General features: G+C 50.9%; 2 protein-coding genes across 2 annotated transcripts in view; both read left to right on the forward strand.

Annotated features, from left to right (window-relative positions):
- LOC136544907 (uncharacterized) overlaps window positions 1–19,672 on the forward strand; it is a 40,321-nt gene that overhangs the window by 11,348 nt on the left and 9,301 nt on the right. The gene's annotated exons all lie outside the window — the stretch shown is intronic.
- LOC136542867 (uncharacterized) lies at window positions 15,978–17,789 on the forward strand. The gene has a single exon (XM_066535509.1). The coding sequence runs from the start codon at window positions 15,978–15,980 to the stop codon at window positions 17,787–17,789; it is 1,812 nt and encodes a 603-aa protein (XP_066391606.1).

Raw genomic sequence — 19,672 nt, forward strand, 5'->3', positions numbered from 1 at the left:
AACCAAGCCATGCCTCGCGTCCATGGCGACACAACCTCTTACACCCACCAATACCCAAACCATATCCTTTCCCGATCACCATTTTCCTTTCCACCATTTTTATATTTTCCAGTGATAATAGTCCAATAATATATTTCCTATTTCTCACGAGTGACAGGCAATCACTCGACTTTTACTGGAGTCCTGTAGCATAGCATTCTACACGATCCTGTCACACTAGTAAGACTCATAGGATATAGATATATATGCAAGTGGGTTTGATTCAACTCCTTAAAACTTAATGCACAAATATAATTTAAAGTGCAGAAAAGTAGGGGTTATGCACCGAGGCTTGCCTGGGTAAGATATATATTAAAAAGTTAGTGTCTGCATCTTCAGATCATCCATCATCAACTGAATAGAAAACCTATTGCATCATCTCCTGGGGAGAACACCACTGCACCATCTTCGGATTCCCAATTATCCTGCACTTGATCCGTTGATCCATCATCAGACCTATATGATATGCAATGCGATGAAATACAAAGACGTAATTAATCGACTACAATCGTGACTCGTAAAAATACGATTTACGCCTCTCAAGTTAACGAGCTAGTTGTAACAATAAACGTACTAATCTACGTATCAACATCGTCCAGAAAACTGCCATTTCCCAACAATTATTTTAGTTACATAAACCCAAATTGTTGCTTTATTCCATTATATCAATTTAATCATTATTCGAAATAGGGCACTATTATCTATCCAACAACTAAATATTCTAGAGCTACAAAAATTACAGTGAGTACCTAATATTGCTAGGAGCCTACTGTAAAAATTTCAGATCCAATACTATAACCAATTTATCACAACAATTCCTACAAGTTATCTTTTTATAATATTAAGTACCTTAAATTAATTATATACCTCCTAAGAATATTATCAAACTATGTGGACAAAATATACTAACAGATAGATCAAGATTTTTGGAACCTATCAAAATTGGTTTCATAATTTTTGGACAACTACACAAATTTATATCGATTTTACAAGTTAAATAGAAACATATATTAGCAAAACATTTAGAAAATGGAAAGGCCGGTGGCAACGCCCTTTCGGCCCAGCAGCCCCCACGGCCTGCAGACGCACAGCGCTCGCGCGGCCCAGTGGCGCAAGAGCAGGCCGGCCGGAAGCCTAGGCGCGGCGATTGCTGCCAAGCCAGCAAGCCCATGCGCGGCCCAGCGCGGCGCGGAGCAGGCCGCTATCACGGGACGCAGGGCGAGCGGCCCAACAGGTCCACGCCAGCAGCGCCAATGGCCCAGGTGGCAACGCAGGTCGGCCCAACGCAGCGTGGCCCAGTCTCGGGGTGGGTTTATGCAGAAAAGACCCCCGGTTTTTAGCTAATCAACCTACGATCTAGCTTACTATTCAAACGAGTCAAGTATTTCGAAATAAGGACCCTGTATAAAACTTTTGATTGGATTTATACCCTTCACATCATCTTCAACAACAGAGGACGACGGGGAGCAACCCGCCGGCGGCGGGAACAGCGTGACGAGGCCGGGAAAAGGCACGGAGACGGCGGACCACCCAGCGGCGAGCTGCACGGGGAGCCCACGTGACCACGCCTGGCCGTGGCAAGGCCCGAGCTGGCCCCAGGCAGCCTGCCCGCAAGAGCCGAGGAGACGGTCGCGCCGGCAGCGGCAGCGCCGGCCAGGCGAGGACGGCAGGACGGCGCGTGGGGCTACGGCGACGTGCGTGCGATGGCGCTGGAGTTGTGGAGTCGGAAACCCACCGCGGCTGGCAACGGCGGTAGTGTACGGCGCTGGGCAACGGAGGTGGAGAGGTGCCGTGCGGGTCGCGGTTGAGGTGAAGCGGCTCCGCGGCAGTGCTTCACCGGCTCCAGGAAATAGGCTAGCCGCGGCAGGGCGCTGCAGCGTGCATGGCGGCAGGCGTAGCCGTGGCACGAATGGAGGGGAGCGCCGTGGAGCAGCGGGCTGCTGGAGCGTCGGACGAGAACGCGACGCGGGGAAGAAGAGGAGATGCCGGTGCTACACAAGAAGGAGAGGAGGCGCGATGGAGCTACGCGCAGCTCGAGACAAACGGCCGCGATGGCGAAGCTGTACCGGCACGGACGGCGGTAGCCACGGCACGACGACCACGGCATGCAGCGACGCTGGCCGGGCGGGTGGCACGGGACGCTGCAACGGCGGGGCAGAGCAGCGGGGGAGGGCAAGCAGAAACTGGACTCCAGCACGGGACCTTGGGGCTCATGTGCGTAGGGGAACCGGAGGAGCCGCGGCGGCACAGGCGCGCACGCGGAGAGACAGGGCGACGGCGAGCGCGGCCCTGGCTGGTTGCTCGGATGGGTGGTTCCAGAACAAGGAGGAAACAGTGAGGGCAGCGCTGCGGCTTGCGCATGGCGTGCGCCGCAGAGAGGAAAAGGAGGGACGTGGGGAGTGGGCCACGGCGACACGGCACTGTCTCGACGGTACTCAATTTGGCAGAATTAATCAAGACACGCAAGGGGCAGCCGCAGAGGCAGGCAGGACAGGCAACAGAGAGGGTGATGCGACGAAGGCTCGATGGTCTTCAAGCAAGGTCGCGAGGAAATAAACGCGCGTGGCATAGCGAGCAAGCAGCCAGCACAGGCAGGCCGGCAGGCCCACGCGCGCGAGGTCGCGAGGAATCGACGTCCAGTACGGCAGCAGTAACCAGCAGGCAGATGAGCGGAGAAAAGAAAGAGCAAGGAGCAGTCGGTAAACTTGTACAGTCAATCGCTACCAGTATCGTTGAGTACGTTTGACCTTTCGTCTAATTCTTTGTTTTAGAGTTATCGTCGTAACGTATATATACCTATATATGTATATATCTAACGGTTTACTAATTTAGATAATTTGTAACATCTAGGCACTAGAAAATTTCAATAAAGCTCGAATTTAAATTTGATTCAAAAGCTATATATATGTATATCGTTCTATTTATTAATGTATTTGATTTTATTTATAAGAATTGCTTTTCATGCTTAATCTAACAGGACAAACCGTTCGCTAGCATCGTCGCTCGACATTCCTAAATATCTTTACGCATTGAGTAATTTAATTTGGGTGTTTATTCGAATCCACCAAACTGGGTCTCCGGATTCACTTATCTCATCAAGTACATTTTTAAATCCAAAAATTCTGAGAAACTCATTTCGAAAATTTTACTTAAGCCTAAATCGCGGTGCTAAACGAGCTCGTAACACCAGGAGTGTTACACTCAGTCAGTCAGTGGTGGCTTCGGGACCTCCTCCTGCACGAGGATCTCCTCCTTGTACTCCTCGATCACCTCCTCGAACTCGTGATCTCTAGCCGACCTACATCTACGGTCCTAGCGCCTACACTAGATGAAGTTACGGGAGCAGCGGAGCTTGCGGGAGCGGTGGCCACGGCGAGTGGCCATCTGCGACAGTGGCACGGCCGTATCGGCCATCCTAGACCACCGCGTAGCTATTGGCTAGCGCGTGAGCAACCCCAGCTTACCCCGGTCACGACTGTGGTGATGGTTGAGGGAACGGTTAGCAGATAAGGGCTGGCCGCGCGCGACTATAGGGGTGCAGCGGCGTTCCGAGATGGCGCAGCCACGTCAGCAGCTACGGCGAGGCGGTAGAGGTGCAAGCGAGGCGCGCAGGGTGAAGTGGAGGTGGAGGCGAATCTCGTGAGGTAGGTGGATTGGCGTGGAGTGGTGCGGTGGGTGACTGCCCTCCTCCACGACCGAGCCCGACCTTAATGGCAAGACGGGGGGAAAACTCCAAAATTGGAGCTTGATAGGGCTTGGTTAGGACCGTATGTGGACTTGGCGCGTAGCTAGGTTCCTTAATTGACATCTGGCACAAGTAATTGTACAGAGATCAACCGGGCGTTGCAGGATCAGCTTCGACGCGACGCAACCTTGTCTGCCCGCCTTCAATGGCGATGACGTCTCGGCGCCGGCGGTTTCCATTTAATGGAAGATGACAAGGGCGAGATGGTAACCGGCTACAGGTGTTGCGCAGAGCGAGGCCAGCAGTGCGTGGAAACTCTGCGTCGCCTCGGGGAGCGGCTGGTCGCTAGTGAGGACATGCACACGTGTGGGTGTCACAGCGGCGCTACTGGACAACGCGGCACCAGGGTAGAACGTGCGCGTTGCTGCGGTTACAGGCTCGACCATTTGCTGCTACAGCACCACGAGCGGGACAACGACGAGGCAACGGGACCCGAGGAGGGCGGTGCACACAGCAGCGGTGACACCACGGCAGCGGCAGTAGCACGGTACGGCGGCAGGACGGCTAGGCGCAGGTGAGCGTCGAGCGCGGCGGCTCGCAGTCGGCGGCTATTGGCGTGCCCACTGTGGCCAGGCTGCGGCAGCAGCAACCGGACAGCGTGGCCACGTGTGCGCGTGCGCGCGCGCCCAGCGCACCGACCACGCCCTTCTCCTACTCATTTTCTCCCCCGCCTGGGCTGTACCGCGCCTCTCTCGGCCCAACAGCAGCAGCCCACGCCGCCTCCATTTCCTATCTTCACTGATGATTGGGCCCACTGTCACCCTCTCAACTCTTCCCCTCCCTGTCCTCTTCTTTGCGGTCGTCGAGCACTCGACGTAACCTCGTCCCTCGACGTCCGTAACCAGCACCGGAGAAGAAGCATCACGTGTGCGCCAGCTACCCATCACCGATGTGTCCCATCAAACCGCTGCTCCCTCTCATCAAGCCGATGCGAATCAAGCTATTCGTTTGTGAGTGTATTCGTAGAGGAAGCAAATTCAATATTAATAATTATGCGGCGACGTCGGGGCTGGACGGCCTGGTGACCGCGCCCAACATGAGAAGACGGCCCGAGTTCATGTTATGCACGGATTTTAAAGCGTTCGAGACGTCTAAACTGTTGATCCAATCCCCAAACCACTTTTGCTATACCTTAGAGGATATATTAGGCTACTAAAACAAGCCATAATACTACCCTACTCCTTAACCCAATTTCTCTACAAAAATTGCTAAACATCCCAATGCCTAACCTTCCAAAAGTTCATGAAATTTTCTAGGTGTTAAATGGATTTCTATTTCTAGTTGCACTTTTAAGCTATGGAATATAGTACTTAACAACATTATCTCTCAACACCAAGTATTTCATTGTCATCTACAAATCTCACATTTCAAACTTTATTAAGGTGTCACATATATGTTTTATAGCGTTTTTGTTCAATAAAAATTGGTTAACATCCCTACTTGCTAACTTTATAAATCACGAATTAACTTTTCATTTTGTCTTCACGACTCGTTTAAGTTACAATACTTTACCTATTCATCACACCACATGTAATATCACTTAAGTATGATGCTCATGATATGTTTTAGCAAGTGATTCACTGTGTAACACCGAGGGTGTTACACATCTCTCACCAAAGCCTTTTGCCTGTAATATCTGAATTATAGCTTCATGCTCCACCTTGTCAAATGCCTTCTCAAAGTCCAGATTTAGAATGATCAAGGCCTTTCTAGATTTGTGGCACAAGTGAATGTTATTCCAATGCCCAGGATAGACAATCTTGAATGGTTCTAGTTTTGATGAACCCATATTGATTTTTGTGAATTAAACCCTTGATCACCTTCTGCAGCCTATTTGCCAGAAGTGTTGTAAACATCTTGATGGAGGTGTTGGGTAATGAAATGGGCCTGTAATCAGATGCTAAGATTGGCTTTCATTTGGGATCAGGGCTAAATGGGAGCTTTTAAGGCTTCTGAGGCATGGATTTTCTTCATAGCAGGCCTCACACAACTTGTAAAAGTCTGTGGCTCTGAGAGCCCAGCAACCCGTAACAAATTCATTGTTAAATCCATTAGGGCCAGGAGATTTGTTATTTGGAAGCTCAGAGACAACCTCATCAATTTCTTGTTTAGTGAAGGGAATTTCCAGGGAACTCAGATTTTTCAGAAGCTGTTAAAAGGTCATTTAGGTTAAATAGCATGTGTCTAATATCAGTGGTACCCAGCCTCTCTTTGAATGTCCTGATAGTATGTTCCCTGTGGAATCTTGTAAAGTGGCAATAGAGTATTTCTATGCCATATGGTGGGCATGAGCATGGAAGTATCTTGTATTGGCATCACCTTCTTTAACCCAATTGATTTTCCCTCTTGTTTCCAATAACTCCTTTGCTGCTTTAGAAGAGAGATCAATTTTGAGCATACCCTTTCTCTGAAGTTCCACTCAAGTAGAGTAAGATCTCTAAAAGATTCAATGGTATCTAGCTGATTGAGGATCAGTTTATTGTTGCTGATTGAAGCTACTAATCCTGGAGTCTTTGAGTTCCAGCCTTCAGAGTTTTTCTGAGATTTTTGAACTTGCAGTCAGTCTCTTGGCTGGATCAAGAACAGACTGATGGCAATTCCAGCCTGAAGTAGGGTAGGGATGAAGTCTTCTCTTTCTAACCAGTGATTTTCAAACCTGAAAATTCTGCTTTTTGGGATTGTGGTTTCAATCTCTATCACACATAGCCAGTGGTCTGATGTTTCCATCACCATTCCTTTCACTAGAGTCCCTGGATATTTTGAGGTCCAAGCATTTGAAGTAAAAAACCAATCAGTCTTTCTAGCAATGGTGATAGCTGCTTGTTTGTCCATGTGAAGTGTCTTCCATGCAGAGGTAATTCTATAAGGCCCAAGGTGTTTTTTTGAGGCAAAAACTATGGGGGAGATCCCCACAGCACTTCATTTTATATTTTCAAAATTTAAGATAGTACAGACTTACATTAGGAATTAACTATATTGCATCTAGCCAAAAACAAAAGGCTGATCTTAGATCATCCTTAAAGCGAAGGGATTGAAGTAGACACTGGTTCTTGAAATTATTAAACCAAATGCCGACGTAAACTTGACCATTGTTGAACACTCTATCATTTTCGATCTTCCATATCTCCCAAGCGGCGATGACTATAGCCTCCATCAAAAAAGGTATATTCTGTTGTTGCATTGTGTGCGCTATTCTTGGGTATAAACTGAGGCTCGTGTCCCATTGTATGCCTATCTTCTCCCAGCAGCTCCTGGAGAATGGACAGTCAAAGAAAAGATGATCCAGATCCTCATCTATCCCTTCTGTGCAAAGGATGCAGTGATCATCATCTTCTGTAAACAAATTCCTCCTTCTTAGCATTGTCTTAGTGTGCAATCTGTCTACTAGGACCAGCCATGCAAAAAAACTTCACTCTAGGAGTACACTTGGATTTCTAGAGCCAGGTGAAGACTGGGTGTGCCGGCAGGCTCTAAAAAACTACCTTGTAGAACTTGCTCGAGGAATATGTCGCACTACTCCATTGATATGTCCAGATATCTTTACTATCTTCATCAAGGCCTGTGACTGTAGGAAGACACTGAGCGTTTGGAGCTCCTCAAAAGCCTCTTGTGAAATGGGCAGAGCAAAGAGGGTGTCAAGATCTTCAGCAGACATAACTTCGTTGACACTTATGTTAGGATTTCTGGCAAAAGAGAATAGCCTAGGGAAGCAGGTGGCTAGCACATCATCCGTCCAGAGGTCATCCCAGAAAGTGACCGTCGTGCCGTTACCAAGGGAACATTGAGCTATGTTTCTGAAGATAGTACTCAGTCTCTGCACATCCTTCCACCAAAACGAAACCGACCCTCCCTGGTTGCGTGTGGCACCTTGTCGGAATAATGCTTACTCCAGATGAGGTTCACCTATGGCACATCAGCTTTGTTGTAGAACTTGTGGAGGTGTTTTATGAGAAGAGCATCATTCTGCACGGATAGATTAATGACTCCCAAACCTCCTTTGTTTTTCGGTTTCATAACTATGGGCCAGGCAGCCAGGTTTCCTCCTTTTTTGGCTGTGCCATTGCCTCTCCAAAGGCATTGCTTACGGGCTCTGTCAATGTTGTCAATCACACCCATTGGCAGCTTGAGCGTGCACATTGCATATGTGGCTGTCGCTGTGAGTACCGAGTTAACCATCTGCAATCTCCTAGAGTACGACAACAAGGATGAGCAAGCAGTAAGCCTTCGTTCGATCTTGTGCATTAGAGGGGTGTAATCTTCAACACGCGGTTTTGTCGTGCCCAAGGGCAGACCCAGATACGTGAACGGGAACGTGCCAATCTGGCATCCAAACGATTGCTTCATTGAAGAGAAACATTTCCATTATATCTCCTCCCTCTTTGTTTCTATCTTCAGGCTTCCTTATAAGATTAAAGTCACCTATGGCCAGCCACTCCCTGTCATTTGGCATTTGTATATTCTTAAACCACTCTAGAAAAGACCTCTTCTCATTTGGGGGTGCAGGGGGCATAGACAGTAGTTAGTAACCAATTTTCACTGTTATGATTTGATGAGAATTCCACTGTTATTGTGTATTCATTATGAAAGTCTTCCACTCCATTGAAAATCCTCCCTTTCCAACATATTAAGATTCCTCCTGAAGCCTTCAATGATGGCTTGAATGCAAAAGAATCAAAGTGTTGTGGACAAATATTTCTGATGAAAGTAGAATCAAAATGTTCCTTCTTTGTTTCTTGAAGGCACACAATATCTATATACTCATGTGTAGAGTAGGTGAGCTGTCTGCATTTTGTAGCCAGGGAGCATTCTTTTAGTTATTGGTGGGAAAGAATCACTGCCAGTTTTTTTCCTCGAATACACAAGAGTACTGCGTATCATTGTATTTTAAGAAGATAGAAGTTTTATAATACAAGAGAGGTCGTTCCCGACCCGGCGATTAAATCACTGCCCGTGTTGTCAAGGGCGTCGACACCCAAGGCTGGGGGTCCCTGGCTTCTTAGTTCATAGCCAGGGGCCGGTAATGGTGCCAGGGCTGTTACCTGGTTGCCTAGAGAAGGAGGTGAGATTGAGAGAGAGAGAGGTAGACTAGGAAGGTAAATGTTCTTCCTTTTCTCATTCACATGGGTTCCTGCATACATGAAGGAGTCGGCTGGCTCCTTGGCTCTACTTTCCTGCATTAACTCTAGCTTCTCAAGTACCCAGCCCTCAACTACTTCTTACTTGCTGAAATATCCAGCAGTCTAAGCTGCCTTGGGCTTCTGCCCGGCGGCAAGTATTGTCTACCCCACATGACATCTCTCCCCCCCTCGACGAGCAGCTCGTCCTCGAGCTTGAATGAAGGATATCTGTCGATGAAGCTCTCGATGTCTTCCCAGGTAGCAGATGCTGCTGGTTCCCCCTGCCAATGAACCAGCACCTGGCGGACTCCTCTGGCCAGGCGGGTTCAGGTGGCGCGTTCCGGCACCGACTGTGTGGCACCATGATGAGTGGGCGGCAAGGCAGGAGGCACCGCTGGTGGAGTGCCCACGAACTTCTTCAGGAGGCCAATGTGAAAGACATCATGTAGACGTGCTCGAGGAGGGAGCTCGAGGCGGTAGGCGACGTCGTTGATGATGGCCGCCACGTGATAGGGCCCATAGAAACGGGGCCTGAGCTTCCCTTTGGACGCCACCTGCAGGGAGGCTGGAGCGCGATGCCGCAGCCGCAGCCACACCCAATCACCCACGGCGTAGCGGGCTTCGCGATGATTCTTGTCATAGTGACGCTTGTAGACAGCCTGTGCTTGCTCCAGTCGGCAGCGGGCATCTGCCAGGAGTTCATCCCGTTGAGCCATGCTTTTGGCCATAGCAGCGACCCTAGTTTCGCTGGGCTCGTAAGAGCGGATGGAGGGCGGGTCGCGGCCATAGACGATCTTGAACGGCGTGTCCCAGAGGGAGGCTTGAAAAGTGGTGTTGTAGACGTACTCCGCCCATGGCAGCCAGTGCAGCCACTGCCGGGGCCGATCACCGGTGAGGCAGCGAAGGTACATGGTGATGACCTTATTGGCTACCTTGGTCTGGCCATCAGCTTGGGGATGGAACGCCGAAGTCATGTGCAGCTTGGTCCCTGTGAGACGCATGAGTTCCTTCCAGAAAATGGAGGTGAACACTGGATCACGGTCTGAGACCAGCGATTGGGGAACACCATGGAGCCGCACAATCTCAGTGAAGAACGCCTGGGCCACAGACTCCGCTGAATAGGGGTGAGCCAGCGGAATGAAATGGCAATACTTACTGAACCGGTCAACGACTGTAAGGATGACGGACTTGCCGCTAACGCGGGGAAGAACTTCAATGAAATCGAGCCCAAGGTTTGTCCAGACCGATGTGGGCACGGGCAGTGACAGGAGCAGTCCTGCTGGATGCAGATGCTCAGACTTGTGACGTTGGCATGTGGTGCAGGCACGGATGTAGTCCTGGACCACCGTGCGCAGCCACAGTGAGTGAAAGTCACGGCGCAGCCGGTGCAGGGTGCGCTGCACTCCTTCATGGCCGTCGTCGTGCACGGCGGTGAGGACCTCGGCCAGCAGGGGCGAGGTGGGTGTAATGTAGAGGCGACCATGGAAGGCCACCATGCCTTCGATGAGGGACCAAGGAGCCGCGCGCTGGTCGGCCGTGAGTTCAGCCTTGATGGTGACCAGCGTCGGATCCGTGTCGTGGGCTTGCCGCAGGCGCTCGATGAAGTCGAACTGTGGTCCAGAGATGGCAAGGACTGCTAGCTCTTCTGTGTCACGCCTGGACAAGGCATCGACCACTGTATTGGTGGTTCCAGCCTTGTACTCCACTGAGAAATCGAAGCCGAGGAGCTTGCCCACCCAGTGGTGTTGTGGAATGGTGGACAAGCGCTGATCAAGCAAAAATTTCAGACTGTAATGATCAGTCCTTACCAGAAACTGCCGCCCCCAGAGGTATGGTCGCCAATGTCAGATGGCGAGAACGAGGCCGATGAGCTCCCTTTCGTAGGCCGCCATGGACTGGCGGCACGGCGCCACAGGCCGGCTGAAGAAGGCCACTGGGTGCTGGCCTTGGAGCAGCACAGCACCAAACCCATAGGTGGAGGCGTCGCACTTGACAATGAAGGGCTCGGCGAAGTCGGGCAGCGCGAGGATAGGTGCTATAGTGACTGCTGTCTTGAGAGCAGCGAATGCAGCGCTGGCCGCCTCTGTCCAGGCGAAGCCCTCCTTCTTGAGCAGGGCGGTCAGGGGCGCGGCAATTGTGTCGAACTCCTTGATGAACTTGTGGTAATACCCCGCCAAGCCGAGGAATCCCCGGGCTGCACGTGCGGAGCGAGGTTGGGGCCAATCTGCCACCGCCCAAACCTTGTCAGGATCCATTGCCACCCCTGCGGCAGAGATGACATGCCCTAAATAGGCGATGGAGGTGACGCCGAACGTGCACTTGGAGCGCTTGACGAAGAGCCGGTGTTGGTGAAGCAAGGTGAAGACAGTGCGCACATGGCGTAGGTGCTCAGCCCATGAGCTGCTGTAGATGAGGATGTCGTCGAAGAAGACGAGGACGAAGCGGCGGAGGAAGGGGTGGAGCACATCATTCATTAAGGCCTAGAACGTGGCCGGGGCATTGCTGAGCCCGAATGGCATGACGAGGAACTCATAGAGTCTGTCATGAGTCCGGAACACCGTCTTCTCGATATCAGCGGTGTTCATGCAAACTTGGTGATAGCCCGAGCGGAGGTCCAGCTTGGAGAAGAAATGGGCGCCGTGGAGCTCGTCGAGCAGCTCGTCGACCACCGGAATAGGATATGCGTCCTTGATGGTGATGGCGTTTAGCGCGCGGTAGTCGACGCAAAAGCGCCATGAACCGTCCACTTTCTTGACGAGGAGGACTGGGGAGGAGAACGCCGACGTGCTGTGGCGGATCAGCCCCTGGGAGAGCATGGTGGCGCACTGACGTTCCAGCGCGTCCTTGTGCGCAGCAAGGGTAGCGATAGGGCCGCACGGCCACCGGCGTCGACCCCGGGACAAGGTTGATGCTGTGGTCCTGAGAACGCGGAGGGGGCAGCGTGGAGGGCTCGATGAAGACGCTGGCAAAATCGTCCAGCAGTGCGCCCATCAAGTTGTCCCCCACGGACGCCTGCAGTGAGGGAGTGGAAGGACCAGCAATCCCCTTCCAGCAGACCTGATGATCCCTGTGCCAAAAAGACATGGAGAGGGCACCAAAATCCCAGAGGATCGGCCCCAAAGAGGCCAACCAGTGGGTGCTGAGGACGACGTCGTAGCCGGCTAGTGGCAGCGCGAAGAAGTCGGTGACGAAGGCCTCGCCCGCTATGCTGAATGCCGTGTTGCTGTAGGTGCCTGGGCAGGGCACGCGCTCGCCGTTGGCGACCGTCACCTTCATGTTGCCTCGTGGCCAGAGCTTGAGGGAAGTGCGGCCGGCAGCTTCTTCGCAGATGAAGTTGTGGGTGGAGCCGGAGTCAATGAGGGCGAGGAGGGTAGCGCCACCTAGCTGGATGTTCAGCTGCATCGTCTCACTGGTGTGGACGCCTGCGATCGCGTGCAGCGAGATGAGCGGATCGGCAGTGACATGCTTCCCCGGCTCGGCGTCGTCACCTTCATCGGCTTCGGCAAGGTCAAGTAGGAATATGCGTTGGCAAACGCGGTTGTGACCCCGGCCAAACTTCTCATTGCAGTTGAAACAGAGCCCCAGGGTTATGAGCACGTTATGAGCACGTTGAATGTACTCCTCAAATGCATCTGTATCACCAATACCCAAAGGCAAATCAAGCCTAGCAATCAATCTGTAGAGTTCAGTTCTAGCTACCTCAGGTTTATAATCCCAGTTATGCACAGAACCATCAGGATTGTAAGATAGCCTAGATTGAACCCTATCACGTTGATCAGTTTTCTGCCTACAAGAGTTCTGGTGCCTCTTCAAGTGACCAGTGCCAGCACTAGATCTAGCAAACAAGGTTGACTTACACATTTTACATTTAGCTTTAGTGCAAATCTGTACTCCATTCATAGTCTCAAATATCTCTTCAAAATCATCCCAGACAGGAGATTTACGCTTACCAACCTTACCATTACCAGCAGCAGCAACAGATGGAACAGAGCCGTTGGAGTTGGAGCCGACCGGGTTCGCAGACGCCGTCGCCCCTTCACCACCGTCGCCGTCTCCGAGATCGACACCGAACAACGCAGCAGCGTCATCACGGATGTCGTCGTCGTTCTCGCCCTCAGGGGCCATGCTAGGCGGAAGCTCGCCATCGTCTTCAGCCATGGCCGCCTCTCCAGCACCGTACCTCAACGGTGCGGGTGGCCGCCTTGCTCCTCGCTCTATGCCACAGCTAGAGCTTGAAGCATCGGCTACCGACCTACGAAGGAGGAAGGAATAGATCAGTTAGAGATCTCATCAAAAAAAGAAGAAAGATGGGGATTAGGGTTAGCCGGTTAGGGTTAGGGTTAGGTGCTTACCTTCGCAACCGGAGCCCGGTGCCGGAGAAGAAGACGACGACGGCCCCGCGGCCAGAGAAGACGACACAAGGTCAGCAAGGACGGCGACCGGTGGAGGAGGGACAAACGGGGTCAACAAACTCACATAATCACCGTGATCTAGAGGGGAGAAAGGTAGATGGAGAAGGGAGAGGTAGAGAGGGTGAGGAGCACGCCGGCAGCGGTGGTTCGAGGTCACCGGAGTCGGGGTCGACGACGGCACAGTGGATACGGTCATACGGCGAGGCGAGAGTGCGAGCGGCGGCTGCGGCGCAGTGGACTGGAGAGTGGAGAGCAGGAGAGGAGAGGAGTCAATCGAGTGATTTAGGTTTAGGGTTTGTGAGGGGCGCGGGCGCCGGCTGCCTGCCTGCCTCGCGCTTATATGACAGGGGGAGGCCGGGAGGCCAAAGCGCCGTTGGCCGCTGGGCCGCTAGCAGGCCGCGCGGGAACCGGGAGCTGCTGCCGGGCCGACCTCGGGCCGACGGCTTATTACCGTGCCGGGCCGTGCCAGCCCGTGGGCTTGCGCAACGGCCCAGGCACGGCCTGTAGCTGCGTGCCGGGCCAGCCCGGGCCCAGAGACCCTCGTGCCGGGCCGGACTCGTGTCGGGTCAAATTAGTGGGCCGTGGGCCGGGCTACCGGGCCTCGGGCTGCATGGCCAAGTATACACGCGACACGCGCTGCGCTGTTGGGAACAACTCTTCAAAGTAATTTGTATAATTTTCCAAGCCTGAGAAGTACTAGCTGTTGTACTGAAGACGTGGAGTACGTACTGTTCAGTTCGAGTCCATTCGCTTTGCTTATATTACTTCCTCAGATAGCCCGGTCCTGAAGATAAGACTATTAATTTCTTCGTTCCCGGCTGTCCGACTCCTGCTCCCGTTTCCATTTAGAAATATGAAAACGAAAACGATTCCGTCCGTTTTCAACTTTAGTCTTAGTGGCGGAGCCACCGTCCCGCGACCGGCGATGGTGCTATCAATATAATCTATCATTACTGGGGTGATCTCAGTTGGTCAATGATGACACACGGCGGGCTGGGGTACCAAAGATCCGTTTGGTCAAGTTTGTTTGTTTATCTTTGGGGTCATGCATGCATGCACGCGCACGCATGAAGATGAAGTGCACGTGCACCGTTTGGAGATTATTTCCTCGAGTTCCCGTCGTGCCTAATATGATTGTAATAACGCACTGTTAGGAATTAGTCTATATAAATTCGAATTAGAATATATAGGTGCAGTAGTGCAGATTATTATTTATATATACCTTACGAATACGTCCCGAAAAATTCATCACATGCATGCATGTCACCCAACCATTATTGTAGTATATCATTTGTTTACACCAAGCAAGCAACAGGACGGGAGAAAAGAGATGAAAAGCTAGCTACCCTGCTGTGTCCCTGCGAGCAAGATTGGAGGTATGAAATATCTATAAAATCCAACCTGGATTTCATTTGGATTCTCGGAATCCACTATATTCCATTCACATGCACCTCTAGTACATCTATCTAGCTACCTCATAACAACTGATCCGATCCGCTCGGTTACTTACTAGTATCTTATTAGTGTAGTTGTTATCTGTTGATGTTGATCGATAATAGTACTTTGCAGAGTGTGCGTGCCGTGCACAAATGAACCACAACAACTTAGTCAAAACTCGATCATAAGCACAGCCAAACCAAGAACGGCCACCGCCCACCGCCCACTAAAGCCCATGGCTCAGGACACCAAGCAAGAATGGCCAAGACAGCGTGTCAAATTCCTTCGAATTTTTGTTTTTTTTTTTTCTTGAGGGTTTAGGGTTTCAAAATATCGAGCTTTACCAGTAGCTTCAGGAATCTCTTTGCGTTGAAGGACTGCCTCGCGCTGCACATTCTTGAAGTTGCCATGGATGCCTGCCCATGGATGAAAGCATTCTGATTGTTAGCCACCAGCTCGTGCATTCTGGTCGCCAGAGGCCAGTACATGCATGTAGATCATCATCTGTGCTATTACTTGTAGATTGGCTCCGTTTGATTGACGATATATAGGAATACAAGACATGTCACACCAGAGACTTGTGTTTCTTTGGAGTAGGTGCTGTCCTTACAAAGATATTAAAGTGTTTTGGGTTATTTTATTTTAATCGGCATAGTTAATAATTTGCAAATTGCTGTGAAGTCGTGCTTGCGTGGAACATGATAGGGATCGCATGTTGCCCGCGGCTGATCGGACAACGAACAAACTGCGTCCTTTTCCACTGCCGCGCTTTTCAAAGCATTGAATAAGTCTCGCGGGCAGTCTACTTAATTATTTACAATAATTACGTACATAAATTTAGTACTCCTAATCATCGACGGCACCGTTTCCAAGCTGTTGCGTGCTTTCAGAATGTCAATTTTTTTCCAATATGTAGATCCTAAATGAAACTTTTAAGGCCGCTTGCGGCATCCCTCGTAATATAAACTGCTTTCTTCTAATACAAAAATACGCATGCACACTCATGCGTATTCGAGGAAAAAGATGGTATATATATAATCACACAAGGGCTCTCTCTCTCTCTGTTGAGTCAAACGTAGGAGTACTTATGATGCCGTGCGCAAACGCTCTTTGTGGACATCTGAGTGTATATAGTATATACTATATATGTATGTTGGAGCGGCTGGGCATAAAGGCGTGGCCCTGCCCTGACCACACTTTCCGTTGTGTTGTCCTCGGCAGGCGGCAATGGAGGCGTTCGGCAGCGACCTCGCCACGGCTGCTGGTGCCGCGGCCGCGACGCGCTCCGTGATGCAGGTCCTCCGGCGCGGCCGCTGGTTCGTGTTCTTCGCCTCTACTCTCGTCATGGCGGCGAGTGGCGGCGCCAACTTCTTCACCGTCTACTCCAAGGACATGAAGGCAACATTCGGGTACGATCAGAAGACTCTCAACACTCTCAGTTCCTTCAAGAACCTCGGCGCAAGCTTGGGCATCCTGCCTGCCCTCATCATCAGCTACAACCTCGCCCCGCCGTGGGTCTTGCTCCTCGCCGGCGCTGCCATGAACCTGGTGGGCTACCTCATGATGTACCTTGCCTTATCCGGGCACACCGCTCAGCCGCCGGTGTGGTTCGTGTGCGTTTACATAGTCCTTGGGGCCAGCTCTCAGACCTTCAGCTGCACCGCCGCCCTGGTCACCGCCGTCAACAACTTCCCCGAGGACCGCGGCTCCGTGCTCGGCCTTCTCACAGGCTTCGCTGGCCTCAGCGGCGCCATCATCTTGCAGCTTTTCCGCGTCTTTGACGCCACTGCCGAAAGTGGCACGGTTCTGCTGCTGCTGGTGGCGTGCCTTCCCACCGCCGTCTCGCTGCTCTCCAGCCCAACCATCCGAGTCGTCGTCATCCCAACGAATGACGCCGGCGTGGTGAGCGGGGACTTCAAAGCCTTGTACAGCAGCTTGCTGTACCCGTCTATGCTCCTCGCCGTCGACGTCCTCGCCATGACCATCATCGACCGGGAGGTGAGCGGCTTCCTAAAGCCCCTGTACTACGCCAACGTCGCCGTGCTCGCCGGCCTCCTCATCATATGGCCGCTGGTCATCGTCGTCAAGCAAGAGTCCAAGATCTACAATCAGCAGCCTGGGGCGCCGACGACCTCAAGCACCTCTTCCGGATCCAGCAACCTCAGGAGCGCCGACGCCGCGACGAGTCCCTGCGCCTCCATGCGCACGCCTCAAGGAACACCCATGTCATCGCCCGTGGCTGGCAGCGCCGCTAACAAGACGTCCTTCTTCCGGTACCTGTTCAGCCGGCCGCCGAGGGGAGAGGGAGACAACTTCTCCCTCTGGCAAGCCGTTTTCAGTGTGGACATGGCGCTTCTCGTGGTCACAACCATTTGTGGCATTGGAGGCATGCAGATGGCAATCGACAACACGCAGCAGATCGGGCAGTCGCTCGGCTACCCGCAGGCTACCGTCTCCATGTTCGCCTCCCTCACCAGCGTCGCCAACTTCGCCGGCCGTGTGGCGGCCGGCTTCGGCTCCGATTTCCTAGCCAAGCGTTACAGAGTGCCACGCCCAGCAGTGCTTGCCGGGGCGCTGGTGCTCGCGTCCGTCGGCCACGTGCTCATCGCCTTGGACGTGAGCAACGGGCTGTACCCAGCGTCGCTGATCATGGGCTTGTGCACCGGTGCACAGCTCACGCTCATGTCCGCCACGGTCTCGGAGGTGTTCGGCCTCAAGCATTTCTCCACGCTCTCCAACCTGGCAGTGCTGCTTGGCGGCCCCGGGTACTACGTCCTCGACGTGGTCGTCACGGCTTACCTCTACGACCGCGAGGCACAGCGGCGGCAGGGCTTCCCATGCATCGGGGTGAAGTGCTTCAGGGCCTCCTTCTTGATCACTGCCGGAGCGACACTGGTCGGCGCGGCAGCGGCCATGGTGCTGGCGTGGAGGACGTCGGAGTTCTACAGAGCTCGGTTCACTGCCGCCGGCGCTGGTGCAGTCGCAGCTGCCACGACACGCTCTTCTAGTTCTAGCAGCAGCAAAGAAGAGGCGGTTTAATTTGATCGATAAACAAAGCGAGACGATGGGCTGATGAAGGGGAACAAAATCTGAGTTTAATTTTGCTAGCTCGAGTTGGTGTACTAGCTAGTAAATTATAGTACTCCTAAGCTTTCGATCGGTTGTGTCATTGCTACTATATGCATATGTATTCACTACTGCACTGCATTATATAATGGCGTGCTATTTGCATTGAATTACTTTAAATTGCATTAAGCATTGTGATCAATACAGCAGGCGCGGTCGTTTGTTGTTGTGGTCGACGGGTACGGTGGAGTCGTTGCTTCTTGTGAGTGTGCCCTCTCTCTCTCCCCTCGCTCGCACAATGCATTCCAAGACACGATTAATAACACGTGAACATGTCAAAATGTGCGAAAAAAGAATGTCCCCAGAACAAGTGTGTGAAACAAAAGAAAATTCGACCTATGCTTTCTATCTCTTTTAATTAACTTTCTTTTTATATTGTTATTCTTTTCCTATAGAGGCTTGTAACCTTTAGTCAGACCCGAGCTCTATATATACCGTAGTTTCTTAATTACAGTCTTGGCGCAGTGCATGCACATCACATTCAAAGTACGTCGCGAGAGGCCGGCTATATACTTTATTGGAGTTAAGTGCTTGCGTAGAGTCGTGAGGCACTTAGGCACATCTAATTGTAACTTAGGCCAGTCTTAGTGTGAGTTTATCATCAAACTTTCATTTGCAGTTTATAAGCTACCATATAAGCGTTTTTTATCTTGCGACTACTTTTCAAAAACAGAGAGAAAAAGTGAGTTTCATAAAGATAAAACTCTCAACTTTCCAAGTTGAAAGAGGTCGGTCATATCTTTTATTGGAGTCAAAGTGCTTGCGTAGAGTAGTCGGTTATTACGCAACAAGAAAACACACGGATGGAATTGACAGGACAGGGAATATATAAGCGCATGCAGTGGTGGCGAGGCACCGGACAACGGACAAATCAGTGTGTCCTTTTCCACTGCCGCGTTTCAAAGCATTGAATACTACTGCTACTCAAAGCATAGAATAATGCCAAGTTTTAGGGGCAATCTTTATCTAATTGACTTCTTCGAATATAGAAGTAGCACGCCTGCTGCTGGTTGTGCGTAAATTTACAGCTAATCTATCAGATCATTCATATACTTAAGGTTTTTCGCCCATGTTCAAAAAGCTACAGTTTTTTAATTACATTATTGTTGTTGTTGGATTTTAATTAGGCAAGCAAATCCTAAGACAAATATGGTTTTTGCAATGGACTAAAGGTTGATTCAATTTCAAAAAGTGATTTTTATGTGTATTTGTTGTGAAGTTGAGAGAGTCGAAGTACATACCACTCCGAGCTAGCGTGCGGTACATCTAAGAGATTCAGTAAAGTTTTTTTTTTTTTTTTTTTGCATCTCCACGCGACTCGGTAAATTGGTCTTGATCACATCCAAGGCAGATCCATCACAAAGAACTTCGTTTACACCATGGAGCTCGTTCAGTGGTGCCACAAGTGCAAGATATATATACACTCTAGTTATCTAGCTGGATTTTGCCAAAGCGTTTGACACTGTCAACTAGGATGGTCTAGTTATCAAGTTTTTGAAGAATGCAATTCTTGCGTTTTGAGAAATCAAATGCTTTCAAGTTTGACCAAAGTCTTATGAAACAATATTAACACTTACAATGCAAAGTAAGTATCATTAGATTTTAATTATGAAATATATTTTCATAATAAACTGATTTGGTGGTATAAATGTGAATGTTATTTACTCACTTGAGTGGACTAGTTCCTCAAGTTGCTTCCGACAGATCACCTCGAACAGGTGTGCCTAGCAGCACTGTTTCAATGTTCAAACTTTTCCGCGAGTTCAAAAAGCTATAGTTTTTTAATCACATAATTA

This window comes from Miscanthus floridulus, chromosome 3, assembly GCF_019320115.1.
Source record: "Miscanthus floridulus cultivar M001 chromosome 3, ASM1932011v1, whole genome shotgun sequence".
Classification (NCBI taxonomy): Eukaryota; Viridiplantae; Streptophyta; class Magnoliopsida; order Poales; family Poaceae; genus Miscanthus; species Miscanthus floridulus.